The sequence below is a fragment of the Gallus gallus genome, chromosome 2 (genome assembly GCF_016699485.2).
Source record: "Gallus gallus isolate bGalGal1 chromosome 2, bGalGal1.mat.broiler.GRCg7b, whole genome shotgun sequence".
NCBI lineage: Eukaryota > Metazoa > Chordata > Aves > Galliformes > Phasianidae > Gallus > Gallus gallus.
In genome coordinates, this window is record NC_052533.1 from 144,574,090 (window position 1) to 144,588,318 (window position 14,229).

At 38.3% G+C, this 14,229-nt stretch overlaps 1 protein-coding gene across 2 annotated transcripts in view; it reads right to left on the reverse strand.

Annotated features, from left to right (window-relative positions):
- The window catches only part of AGO2 (argonaute 2, RISC catalytic component), a 55,187-nt gene that overhangs the window by 13,431 nt on the left and 27,527 nt on the right, over nt 1-14,229 (reverse strand). For both annotated transcript variants that reach the window (XM_040673464.2, NM_001389549.2), the window contains exons 5-16: nt 13,297-13,433; nt 13,026-13,160; nt 10,110-10,197; nt 8,901-9,048; nt 8,600-8,719; nt 8,290-8,412; nt 6,975-7,108; nt 5,935-6,119; nt 4,176-4,335; nt 2,347-2,437; nt 1,487-1,681; nt 815-949 (exon numbers count right to left, since the gene is read on the reverse strand). In XM_040673464.2, coding sequence (XP_040529398.1) covers nt 815-949; nt 1,487-1,681; nt 2,347-2,437; nt 4,176-4,335; nt 5,935-6,119; nt 6,975-7,108; nt 8,290-8,412; nt 8,600-8,719; nt 8,901-9,048; nt 10,110-10,197; nt 13,026-13,160; nt 13,297-13,433 — 1,651 coding nt within the window. The remainder of the gene's footprint in view (nt 1-814; nt 950-1,486; nt 1,682-2,346; nt 2,438-4,175; nt 4,336-5,934; nt 6,120-6,974; nt 7,109-8,289; nt 8,413-8,599; nt 8,720-8,900; nt 9,049-10,109; nt 10,198-13,025; nt 13,161-13,296; nt 13,434-14,229) is intronic.

The window sequence follows — 14,229 nt, forward strand, 5'->3', positions numbered from 1 at the left end:
TGTGCAGGTGTCTCTATCGCAGCTACGTACCCAAAAGTCACTGTGCAGTCAACAGGAATCAAAACCGTGAACCCACAAACACTCCCTACTTTAGAACTGGATGCAGCATGCCTTAAGCACTGCTGGAAATACTGAACAGATCTCTCTGCTTAAAAAAAGAGTGCCTGAACTATTTCAGGTTCCTACCTTATAAGCCCTATACTGCTACCCCAGCAATCCCTACATTTAAGTGTCTTGAGACAGTAAAAAACTGAAAAGAATAAAGAATTTGAGTAACATTAAGATATTACAAACAGACTTGTTGAACAACATATCTTGTTGTTGTTTCATAAGAGCTTCTTGCTGGTTTATTATATGGGAAAGAAAAAGAATGTTTTCCTTACCAGGCAGAAATATTTTACCCACTACATTACACAGTTCTTTAATCACAGCAAATTTTTCAAATAGGGGAGCTTTTTCCTATAGGGGAGCTATAGGAAAGAAAGGGACAGACTCTTTAGCAGGGTCTGTGGTGATAGAACAAGGGGAAATGGCTTCAAGCTTAAAGAGGGTAGATTTAGGTTGGATATAAGGAAAAACTCTTTTACAGTGAGGGTGATGAGGCACTGGAACATGTTGCAGAGATGTGGTTGATGCCCCATCTATGGAGACATTCAAGGCAAGGCTGGATCAGGCCCTGGGCAACCTGATTGAGCTGTGGTGTCCCTGTTCGTTGCAGGGGATTGGACTACATGGCCCTCACAGGTCCCTTCCATATAGCACATAAGCAATTTGGCTGTGATCTACCTATCTGCCAGCCACAACGTGAACATACCCGCTCATTTTTATCTGTACAGAAGAGTCTGGTGTGATGCCTTTTCTGCACAACTATAAATGTAATTCCAGGCTGGTAATCCTTCTCTAGTTTAATACATGCTTCTCTGATAGCCAGCAATTCATGATGGAGAACCTGAATCATAAGCACAAAGATGCGTGATAAATACAAAACCAACTTTCAGATTAATCTCATATCATGCTCCCTCTTGCACTGTCACTCAGAGTTATGAGATGTCAAAGCATGTACGATCAAACCTCAGATTCTTCACTTAATGAGAAGAAATTAGCTCACCAGCTCAGACTAATAAGCTATATGTCAAAATCTTTTTAACTGCCAAATACAAATTAACATGTAATTAGGCTGCTGAATATTCAACAGACTAATTATTTTTCAAGCTGGTAAAAGGGATCATACCCAGAACTGTTCAAATGCATGCTTCTTCCCAGCTCTCTGAAGTCACTTACAGTGCTACAGGGGTCAACAGGAACTGAGAAAAAGCTGAGTGCAGTGAACAAAAAGCAATTATTTAGGATTTCTGCTAATTACATGAAAACATTTTCCCCGCTTATCTTGGTCAGAATGCAAGAAATTGGCAGATGTTCATTTCTACATAAAAACACATCTACAATCAGCAAACAACAGAATCCAATTCTCAAAACGAAACGTAACCTGCTGAAACTGCCCCTCGGAAACTCCATCTCTGTAGAAAATGATACGAGTTGGTTTAAATCTGGTTGATTTGTAGAACTGAATCAGCAGCTCTCTGACCATGGCAGCCAAATCTTGGATGATTTCTTGGCGGTGCTGCTGGACCCGAACAGTGGCACAGTAGCGATTGGGATGAGCATCCATACTTCCTACAACCTGTTGGAAAAATAGAAATGACGATCTTTGTATCACGGCCAACATGAAAGCAATTGCTCTGTTTATTTATTCAGTACTAGCACTAAGCCTAAGACAAACACTGCACATACTGCCAGCAAAGACCTTTGATATTAAATAAAGTGGAGCACCCTATATTTTAGATAATTACTGCACAGTTTCTGCCCAGTAGCAGATCTGGAGGTTGGTGGCCCTGCTTGTGGCAGGGGGATTGGAGCCTGATGATCCTCGGGGCCCCTTCCAACCCAAGCCATTCTATGATTCTATGATCAGGAAGCTCAAATCCTCCCCACACCACAGCTGAAGCAGACACATTCCTGTTCAGAAACAGCTAAATTCTTAATATTTTTAACTGCTGAAAAAGCAGATTTCAGCATGCGCCGGCTTCTTATGGCTTGATAAATACCAGCTAATAGAAAAGCTCCTCAGTGTATTAGCATCTCAGGCATTTTACAACACAATACACACATTTACATAATTAGCAGCAGAGCAAGCTCTCCAAAGTTTCATTAGATTCTGCAGAAAAATAATTTAGAATGCTATAAATGGGCAATTAGAAGAAATGGACCACGTAAGAACTGCGAGTAATAAAATGCTTCGTAACTGAACAGAAGAGAAAGCAGGAGTTAACCACACAATGTACTCACTGCAGCAATGGAGGGCTTTTTTCCATCTCCAGCTGGAGGATGGGTTACATCTGCACCAAGGAATATGACAGGCTGTTGGAATACTGGTGGTCTGTATGAAGACAAAGCTAATTTGTAAAAGCAGTAACGTTTACACCTCATTAAGTGCATTAGAAGTCAACTAAACAGCACATTCTACTCTTACCATTCTACTCTTACCATTCTACTCTTACCATTAGTCAACAACTTACAATGGATCAGACCGTTGTCTGCGCTGTGACAGTACTTACATGTCACAATCAAACTTCTCATGCTAGATACAAAATATTTAGGCATACTTTTAAATAACTTCTCATTAAAAAGGAGCAAAAAAGCAGTTTGCTTTTAAAAACTTGAAGAATCACATCTTCCCTTAATCAGAACACAAAGAAGGACAAGTTGCTCCTTAAGTATCCAGTACCATATGAGAAAAGTGAAGAACTGCACACATACACAAAAGGTTACAATTTTTTCTGCAAATGAAAGTCAGCATCCGTAAGTAAGTAAGTACAAAAAACGCGGTTATCATAGCTATTGATCTAGAAACACAACTTTGAAGGTATATTTCCAAGTTAAATTAAACCTTTAAGATATTGGTCTCTTGCAGCAAAGTAGAACACCAAAGCGCTGCACTGGGAATGTTAACATTCCACTTCATTGCTTAACAAAAAATGTTAAATGGTAGACTTCAGGGCACTGGAACTGTGTGTGTGTGTGTGTGTGTGTGGATGGATAGGGAATGGTTATATAGACAGATTCAACTGATTTCTGGCCTGCTCTCAAAAGGAATTTGAAGGTAATTCTAAGTGTAGCTGCTTGTGACCATCATGCAGCTCAACAAATAAAAAGCTCTTCTACCCAACAACCAACAAAATTATCCAAGCATTCCGTTTAAAAAAAAACAAAAATGGGCTCCTCTGAAGCATTTAGGCATTGTGTGCAGTTGTGCTGTTTCTCCTCTCCCTCTTTACTTAACTCCATTTTCAGGAATGTACAGTTTATTGGTATATTGAGTAAAGCTGAGTACATTCAATGTAATAGAATTTATCGAGACACATGAAATAATGTGTTGTGTTAATAATGATAATGTGTTTCCGTGCTGCGAAGTACTCGTTGGATTATTTCTGACTAACCTAAACATGGTGAAGTTAAAACTTGCTTATCTGTGCAAAACAGAGCGTTTACTTCTCTGAAATGGGATCCTAAGAATGACGCAGCAGGTTACTCCACAGACTCTCTATAACTTGAAATGCAAGGATTGTAAAAAATGCTGTATTTTCACTCTAGCAGAAACCTAATGCTTCACTTTGATTAAAGTAGCTGTACTAAGAGTGTACGTGCATGTATATTCACTGTAACACTATTAGGAAATTGTAAGGTAAATCCTGGAAATGAATTGGTTTTCTGCTCTCAATTTCCATTACTTTTGACATCTACTGAAACTGAAATGTACACCAAGATGAACAATCCTGAACACAAACTATAAAGCAGAGGACACTACTATGAAAGATGTTTTCTATTAGTTTGAAAACTGAAAGCAGAAAGACTTTTTTCACTCAAATGAAAGCCATGTAGTTTCAATGGGCAGACTGCAATACAAACTTATCTTAGAACCAATTTCAACTGGAACAAGCATCCCACTACATTTTTTGAAACCCAGTTTTTGCAGGACTGCATTAGAAGCCAAAAGATAGCCTGACTAAAGATCACTTAGACTACAGTGCTATCAACTATAGGAAAAAAACAAAAGTTCCGTGATGCGTATTCCCTTTACAATACAACACTCTTCTCCTCTGTGAAAGATGGCTTACCTTCCCTGTGGCAGTAAAATATTATTTACACCTCCTAATTTGACGTTTATTTTTAAGCAGAGGTTAGACAGAGTCTGAGGTGTTGTCCTCTGCACATTCTTCATCTGAACACACTGCGTAGCCATTCCCAGCACTGTGTCACCAACACGCTTCACCTCCGCTGCAAAACAGAAAAGACACAGAGATACTTCTATAGTACAAATCAGTGCACCAGATGTTGGTTTGTTGACATCTAGAGTTCCAGTACTCATTTAAATGAAGAGGAAAAAAGAACAAACCTATTTCCCTGACCCAGCCCCGCTCTCCTCCTGTCCTGCTTTCACCAGCTGACAACAGCGCACCTGGGTCCTAGATGTAACCAAAGCCACTGGTGGCTTATTTGAATTTTCTTCTTAAATAATGCTAATTGCAGCGTTACAATTATAGTGTGCCACCAAAATCGTGGAAAAATCTTTGGCAAATGAAGTCAGGTAATATGGATAATATTAGGATGATGAGCAGTTCTTTCATTATTAAACGCTGGACTAATAACTCAGAAATGGTATTAAAGTGCCAGCATTCAGCCAACCATGAACATTACAGCCTTCTAGTTTATCAGCTCATTAGCTTTAACCCTGACTTGCATAAAAAGAGACTTTTTGAGGAGAGTGAGAAGGAGAAGAGACAAGGCCGTGTGCATAGGAAATGCAGGAGTATGGAAGAACATAGAGAGGATGATGATTAAAGGAACACAGAGAACCATAATTAAAGATGATTACAAGGAAAGTAGATGGGAATGATACCACATCCTCTCAGTGGTTAGAAAGAAGAAAGCATCCCCTCTAAATGTGAAGCAGGAACAGTGCAAGATGTCATTTTGCACTGCAGTTCTATTGACCAAGTTAGAGACAAGCAACCTTATTTGGAAGGTTGAATACAAAAAAGAAAAAAGCATTCTTTTGTTGCAGCTTCCTTTTTCATCTCTCTTACTTTTGACTTTATATCAGATAATCTTTGGAAAAGTAAGAGTTAGGAGCACATTTTCTGCTATATTAAATTGGTGAATGTGAGGGGTGGGATGAGGTGGGGGAAGACAATTCTGCAGCTGCATGGTAGAGACGGGCTGAAATCAGAGCCCTTGAAGCTATGGGAGAAAACAGCAGATGGTAGTTTATGGTGCTGCAATTAGGCATGGTAAACTATAAAAGGAGGAAGGCAAGACATGAAAAGGAGCAGTATAGGAAGAGCTAGTTAAAAACAAGATGTATGGTTTGTCTCAAAAATTAAATGGTCAATCCGTCTCAAGAACTGCTGAATTTTCACCCACAAAATTCTATGCGCAGAAGCTTTCTACTTCATTCAGTTTCTTCTGCCAGAGGCTGATGGAATGAGTAAGCAAAGATGTCCTAAAAGCTAGGCAGTTTTTAAGCTCATTTCTTCTTTATTCACTCAGAACTTTTAGCATTACAGTAGATAGATTTAGAATTGCAGTAAGTGTATTTTAATTGACTACAGAACAGTTCAATCAATTTCTCAAGAGCTCTGATTTTAGCTTTTCTGCTCACAAAACGTGTATGAAATATATATAACTGGAAGAGCAAGTTCAAAGTGCAGCCAAACATAATGAAATGAATTAAGGTACTAATATAAAACATCATGCAGCACAAGAAAAGGAGTAAATTTAATCTGTAGTCAATTAGACTTCCACCATTCGGATAATTCAGAAGAAAATGCCAGAAACTGTGATTAAAACACAAGGTCACGATTGGCACTCACTGACCATAGACTGGTGTTTTTCCTGGTAAAATTACTACAACGAGCTGCAGTCCGGTGTAAGTGTTCTTGAGATGCCTGAACATGGGCTCCACGCTGTCAGCTCCCTGGGCATATTTACAGAAGCATGGCTGCCCTTGGATTGGCATTCCTGCATCTCTGGAAATCTTCCTCAGTTGCTCTGTGAAGGTCCTAAAGGATTTAAACACACAGCGAGATGTAAAAGGTAGCATTTCCACCGTCTTCTCACCAGTTTTTAGGGAAACATTCCCAAGTGATGTGGCAAATCATCTAGAGGAATAACATTATGGCAATACCACTGTGATGAATAACCACAAACCTGCATTCACCTGACAAAGAACAGCTGAGTCACCAGCTAGGGCAGCTACACACAGCACGTGCCCATGCATGAAGGGAAAGAAACTGTGTGTGTGCAGAAGAATTACAGAAATCCAGCTACACAGGAATGCACACTTCCCATGGTCCAAGGATGGCAGATACCGCTTTTAACAATAACCTTCCATTTGTTTGTGACAAAAAAATAGAAAACTCGAATCTGAAAGTTTCGTTTAAGTGTTCCAAGTGAACAAAACAAGCAGCTCTACTGATCCTCTAAGCGTACCAGCGTATGCACTGCTGTGTCTCCAGGCTTGGGCATCAAGTTGGAGACAAAAGTTGGATTAGTTGTTAAAATATTCCTTTTGGATTAATACTGCACAAATTATTCCATGCCATACAACCAGGTTAAAACATACAGGTTAGCCTCAAGTCTTGAACACTCTCCATTAGTCATTTTGACCACCTTAAACTCAATCCCAAGGCCACACTGTGGTAGGAACCTTGCCCTACAGTACATGTTGGTTCTGGCAAGCCTACTTTTGATGATTTCATTATCCTACCATGGAAATCAGATTTGCATAATTCAAAAGAGCATCAAAAGCAGTGTTAAAGATATACTGCCATATTTAGAATATATATTTTGTTTGACCTAAGTCTACTTCCATACATAACAAGTAATAAAATCATCACCTTATGCAATATACTTACTTAAGATGCACTTCAGTGCATTGGCGCTGGGGAGCAAAGCATGCAATTGCCCAAACCTTTATTTCAATTCCAGTGTGAAACTGTTTATTCCTCATGTCCCAAACTCCTTGAACTGGTGTAGCAATTGCTTTATTCTGGATGTGGAAAGAAAAAAAAAACATTAAGTCAGAAAATGAATCATACCAAGAAAAGCCAGTTATGCTTCCCTCCAACTAGTAAGCTATTTAATTATCTAAGCTCTTTCTCTACTGCTCAAACACTCATCTTATCTTAGAAAGATCATCCTATCACTGCAACAAGACAGTCTGCTAGTCTGGTGAAAAATAAAGCTTCTAAAGAAAAGTAACTGTAGGAAGCAGGCAATGTTTATTTACTGTTGATGATTTTCTTTGGTAATATAAATTAGGAGCAAACAGAAATTATGCATAGCTTAAGTCAGAGATTTGTATGTATGTAATATTAACAGGAATACACATTTCTACAGCGACTTTACAACCCCTCAGTGAACTCTCCAAAGTCACTTAATTCAAGTGCTTTCAATATATTACACATCAGTAAGCAGAGGCAAATACTGGTTGGGTGCCACTCACACAATTGCAGAAAGGACCCAGGAGCTGACAAAAGGTGACTAGTTATTGAACTTTGACACACACAATCCTTTTATTCCCATCAAGTGGATATTACTGTGATGCATTGGTAGAACTATTTTCAGCTGGCAATGCATGATCCAGAAGTTCATGAGAAGCCTCCACGAATTAAGTCATCCTAGACATCGAGGCTTTGACTTTGCATCAACAAGACAGTCTATATAACTATAAAAATGCTACTTCAAGCTTTTTGTTTGCAAGTCACTACAGTAAGAAGACTAAGTCAGGCAGAAAGCATCTGAAAAGTCACTGTAAAGAAAAACCTGCAAAGTAATACTTCTACAGGAAGAGGCAGTTTTGACACTAACGTGCTAACAGAGACAATACCCTAAAATAGTTGTCTCAAACAGAGCTGCTCCACCCAGAACACTCAAAATCAGAAGTTTCAGAAGATTTCAGAGTTGAAATAAGCAACATCTCCCAGTGAAGTTTATATAAATGCATTTTACCATAGCTGTATCTACAGAAATAAAGAAGCAATTGAGGAATAAAGAATTATCAACAATATGGCCACAAAACATAAGGACTTCTAACAATACTACTAAATGTTAAATGCTACACCTGTGATGACTATGACCCCATTACATTCAGCATCATTCACACAAAGCAATCTGAAGTTACCACAGCTAGTAATCAAACCAGTCACATTTTGCTGTGCCTCAACATACCCTGCCTCCATAGAGGATTGAGGGAGGCTGTAGGACTCTACCAGTCACATCTGTCATTTCATCCTTCACCATTATCCCAAATTCACGAACATAAGGGTCAGTGTTAAAACTCGCACTCCGCATCTGAAATCCAAAGAAATGAGGAATTATTTGCAGAAAAAGAGGACTTTTTTAAATTCAAATCTAAGCCTTTCTGAGATAACTGTATTTGGGCAACAACTTGTTTGTAGCACACGAAATATTTAGAACCTGCTAACAGGAACAGAAAGAAAACGTACTGCTCTTGCCTCACTTTTGAGGGAACACTCACCAATTTGCTAATCTCTTCCTGACGGTCAGGTGCTGATCTGGCTGTTGCTCGAATCATAGTGGAAGTCTGATTGTCAGTGAGTTTTTTTATGCATCTTTGTCCTGCCACTATGTTGCACACCTAAAAGATCCCCAACACAAAGTTAAAAAGAATAAAACCAATACAACTTTGAGTTCTCCCCCCCTTAACTGCTTTACACAATTTCTCCAGTTGAATACTCACCAAACAGTTTGTCAGCAGCTTAGCTTTTTTCATCCTGACCACATCCCCAGAATACAGTGTTATTTCAAAGCTTACTGACCTCAAGAGGAAGGTACGTGTGCTTCTGCTCCTGCCCAACTTGTAAACATGGAAGGTGAGGATAGCGTAAAACTAATTTGTGCCTGTCCTTAAAATACTGAGCTACAGTGCATTCAACTGTTTGTCCATTCTCCTGCTGAAGTGGGAATCTGTGAGAAATCAAACATGAAAATGAGCCATTAATTTATGTAAAATGTTGTGCCACACTTTCTCAGTTCACTTCTTAGCACATTCTAAGTTTGCTAGAGGTTAAACCCATCTTGTTTAAATGATGCAAGTTTACTTCTGTAATCATGAATACATCATTACCACTACCACATGTCATTAAATAATACCCCACAAGGCATTTCTCTAACTTGATACCTAAAGCTACCAATTAAGTTTTCTAAGAATGAGCACCTCAGAGGCAAAGACTAATATTTTCTTCCTATCTGTGATACCTGCAGCACTCATTTCATGATATGTCACACACAGAAAATTGTGAGCTTATTATGAGGCACACAAACCCAACTAGCATTTCAGAAATGCACGTCTCTGTACATTACAAATACATTTCCATACATGCATATATATTTGCATATGCTTACATCAAGTTGGCACAAACGGTCCTTTCATTAATAAAATGCATCACTTGAAGGAATAGGAAATTAAGCCCAAACAATTAGATAACACATTGAGATATTGATGCGTTACTTTCTCGTACAACCTGTTATTGGTGCTGTTTCTCATACTGCCTTCTTAGAATGGGGTAAACTACCTGCCTACTTGAGGCTACCCACAAAACCCTTGTTGGTGATAAAAATATTTGTTGGTTATAAATAAAGATTTTTTCCAGGGAAAAATGGAATGGTAATAGGCAAGATTAAGAACCTTATCCCAAATGCAACCACTTCACTGCTCAACAGTTCTGGGGAACTATGCTACCAGCAGGGTGTCCTGTTCTTCTAGGGTTGAAGAAATCCAGAAAATAAAATGAAAGAAAAGCACAGATCTAGAATGAAAAGAGTGGCTGAAATGCCACTAAGTGCATTAAAGAACAGAAATAGAACAAAAGAAACAACAAAATTGGGAATACCTGGACGTGTATTTTAAATGTATTGACCAAAGTACCATTTTGCAAGACAGCTTTTTTCCTAGCTCCCTAAGGAAATCAAGACACTCTTCAGGCATAACATTAAACACACACATAAGAAGTAGCAAAATAGTTTACGTTTGGTGACTTGCTGGTCGTCTGGTGACGTTGCACACTCTGTACTTTCTTTTCATTTGTCCACAGTGTGTTATCTCCACCTTTAGACCTAGAAGTTGGAAAACACTTATCAACATTTCTTCAAAATCAAGCTGTCAGCACCCATAAAACTCAACAAGACTACTCAGACTGTGTAGTAAAGCTAATGACTATTTAGTGTGGTCTTAGAGAATTGAAGGCTATAAAAAAGCTTAGAATTTTAAAATTAAAAACAAACAAACAGTCAAATAACACAATACTGATTCAGCCAAAATTAAACAAAGAACTTCAGAAACAAGGCAAAAAGCCATCAGAGCTGAAAGAAAGCTGGACATATTCTATTAATTATCTCTCTCTACTGACAAGTCAGGGATGGTGGAAGGAGAAAAAGGGCATGGAATAAAAACCACGTTTAAATATTATGTCTAAACACAGTGTCTGTGAGACCTCCAGACAGAGCAACAAACCCTGGGAATGAGGCAGCTGGGCCTCACTGTTAGTGAAGACAAACATCTGCTGCAATCCCCACCTGCACAAAAACAGGGCCTACCTGAAACCCAACAGCTTTCAGACAGAAAGCAAACCATAAAAGTGGAACTCTCCCCATCTAAAGAATACTTTTTCCACTCCAGATCAGCACAACACAGCCAAACTTACAGAAGTATTTCGGAACTACCACTAACCTCAGACATGAGCTTGAATACAGAATTTTCATTTATGTTGCTTTCGTGTTCAGACAGAAACAGGTGTGGGACGACTATTACATTTAGGATGTTGAATGTGTGGGAATAGAAAAGAGGGGGCTGTAAATTATAATTCCATATCTATCTGCACATGGGTATAAACTCATGCTGTTGCTGAATAACACAGCATTACTTATGGTATCTGTCAAAGGTGCTAATAATCTGCTGAGCACACTAATCTTCCCACCTAATTTCTTAGGGCTTCAAGTGCCATCTACTACTAAGCCACCAATAAATATCAAGTTTTCACAAGTATTTCTGAAGTCTGCAGCACAGTATTTTCAATAAAATGTTACCTCAGTTTACAATTAGCTTTGCTGCAAACCTGCTTTAATTATTTCTTCTTGAAAACTCAAAACCCTTATGGAAAAAAAGCTGGCAATAGCATCTTTTGTTTCTCCAACAAGTACAAAATCAGAATTTCTAATTTTCTCAAAGACTTCTTGTTGGCCAAATACAAGTCTTCAAGATGATTCTGCAGACTTTTCGTGGAAGTAAGGGTGATGGGAAGCTGCCTTCAATACAGACAGACTGCTGGAGTTTTTCTTTCCCTTCCCTCTTTCTTAGCTGGCGTATCAAGAAGGAAGGTGTGCTGGTTCCAGATGGGATAGTTAATTTTCTCTAGTGGTCCCTTCCAACCCCTGCAATTCTGTGGTTCTGTGAATTGCATCATCTTGCATCACTTGTTTCATGTGTTTAAATGCCTTTATCTCAACTCAAGTCTTTCCCCACCACGCTCAGTTCTCCCAAACATCCCACTCCATGAGGAGAGAGCCAACAGCTGTGTGTGCTTAGCGCCTGCCAAGTTAAACCACAACAAAAGGACCTTGACTTTCCAGAAGAAATGCCGTGGGTAAGAATTCAGGGAACACCACAAGAAGCTCAATTCCTTCCTACGAGTTTTGATTCAGTCCTTGCATAGGTTGGTAACTGAATATACTTCCTGGAAGGGTACATGTATGAAGTATACATAAGTATGTAAAACTACATTACTGATTTATTAGAAAATTTGGATATGGAAATATTTCCATTAGTAATTTCAAAGAAAATTAAGATTGGGTAATTAGAAATAACAAATGTGAAATCCCAGTCTTGTCAAACAATTTGAAATCACTTGATTAGAAACAGGATCATCTTACGAAACTGGGATTAGCACTACTGACATGACAGAAGTGAAAAAAAATGTCTTCTCATTTCTAATTGAAACTTGTATTTAGTGATGGAAGTACTTTCTGAAGAATAAAGCATAAAGTGGTATTGAGTTCCTAAATACAGGATGGAAAAAACAATTGTCATTTAAGAAGATTAATTGTTTTTAAGGAGACTGACATAATAAGGGATGCTGCACTGAGAAGCTCAGATGTTCATGTGCACAAGTAACTTTGACGTGACACTTGATCAAGTGATTAGGTGATGGTAACACACAATGAAATGAAGGCTTGTCAAGGATGAGAAGCTTATATAAATGACAAGCCAGTAATTGATCTCAGGAAACCCACTTGCTAGGAAGTTTGAGTTTATCCCAACACTTAGAAACACGTCATCTTCATGGATTCACTGCTGTACTCTCATTAAGGACACGGGTAACTGAAATTACCCTATATAAGGATCAGGCTAAATGCACACATGTATAGTTAGCACATTCTCAAGTAAGTGATAATTCACTTACTTGCATATTTGAACTCAAAACGTGCCCGCTTCAAAAATAAATAATAGAATACCACAAGTTGTAAGGGATCCATAAGGATCATGGAGCTCAGGGACATGAATTAGCGGTGGGTTGTTAGAGTTAGGGTAGTATGGTTAGGTTGAGGTTGGACTTGATGATCTTGGAGGTCTTTTCCAACCTGAGCAATTCTATGATTCTATGATGATAGAGTCCAAAACCCATTCACTTAACCTTTCATACCAGTGAATCAAGTCAAAAGCCACGTATTTATCTGAACTGACCCAACTTTGCTTACTGTCAAAGGAACTGTCAAAATCTTGAAATAAATGCCAATAATGTTTCTTGCCTCTACGTTTGCTCAAAAAAGTGTATGTTCACCGCTCACTGTCATAATTTGCCTCCCAAATAGTCAGCAGCTATAGAAAATCTTTTGAATCTACGTTGGTAATACACCAGCAGACAGAATACAGCAGTAATATTTATTACCTTTTATTTCTTTGGTAAACTTTACCCTTTGGGAATCTGTCAGAGGTTTTTGTTGTTCTTCAATGCTTTTGAAATCCAAAACTTCACATACAAACTCAATAACTGGCTGTGCTTTGTAAAATGCAGTTGCCGATACTGTAGACAAAAACATTAACAATTTATTACAAAAATACACAGGAATAATTTTTGAAATAAATACAACTGAAGGAATTCAATTTTTGCCTCTCCATTGAAAGAGAGAGAAAAAAAGAGAGAATTGTTTAAAACCCACCATCAATGTTTAACATCATTTTCCATAAGGAAGGTCTGACTGATTGATGGAATCCAAACCAAACCTCTCTGCCACCACCTAATGGATTTGAGCACCCTTCTGATGCTGTAAAAAAAGATCGCCCCACTGGAGTATATCTGAAACAGAAGATAAATCCGCATCATAAAGTTAAAGCAGAAGGTAAAAAATATTTATATTAGTTAAGACTTTATTGATACCTATTCAAAAGCACAGAAACATCGGTGTTTCAAGCTATAAACAACACCATAAATAATAATCTCTCCCCTTATTTCTGCATGGCTTCCCCTGAAATCCATGGAAACACTGTTTCAGTAAACAGCTCACCTAGCAAGCATTGCTGAAGCATCTTTCAACTGCATCAGAATGATTGCATAGGTAATTCAGTACTACACATTTAATATCAAACTTATCAAAACCAGTGCTAAAATGTTTATTTGAATAAAAATGTGTGAATCATTTTCCTCAGCTGTTTTATTGACTGTAAAAGCTGATTCTTTTCCCGAGAGTGAGGATAAAATCAATGCAATACAAGGCTATTCAAATGTATTTGCATAAACACCTCAGTCCTTTAAAATGAGAAAGTTCAGTAAAGAACTTTGCTCTTTATTTTCCAACTGCATTTAATTTGAACAGTGGTCTTAAGAAAGTTTTTTCATGGCAGCAGACTTAAAGAAACCTACTGGTTTGACTACAAACACCATGGATGTTACTTGAGACAAAGCCATTTAAAAGCGTTTTTTCCCCTATGAAAACTGTTGTACCAAGTGCCACTAATGTCTCTCTAGCCCAGTAATGCAGAAAATCAGCAATTAAAATGTGCTGAAGGAACACAGGAATAGGATAATAAGTTTTTGGGCCATACTTATGTGGTATCTCCCAGCCTCCAACTACATTCAGCTCAGGGAACTTCCT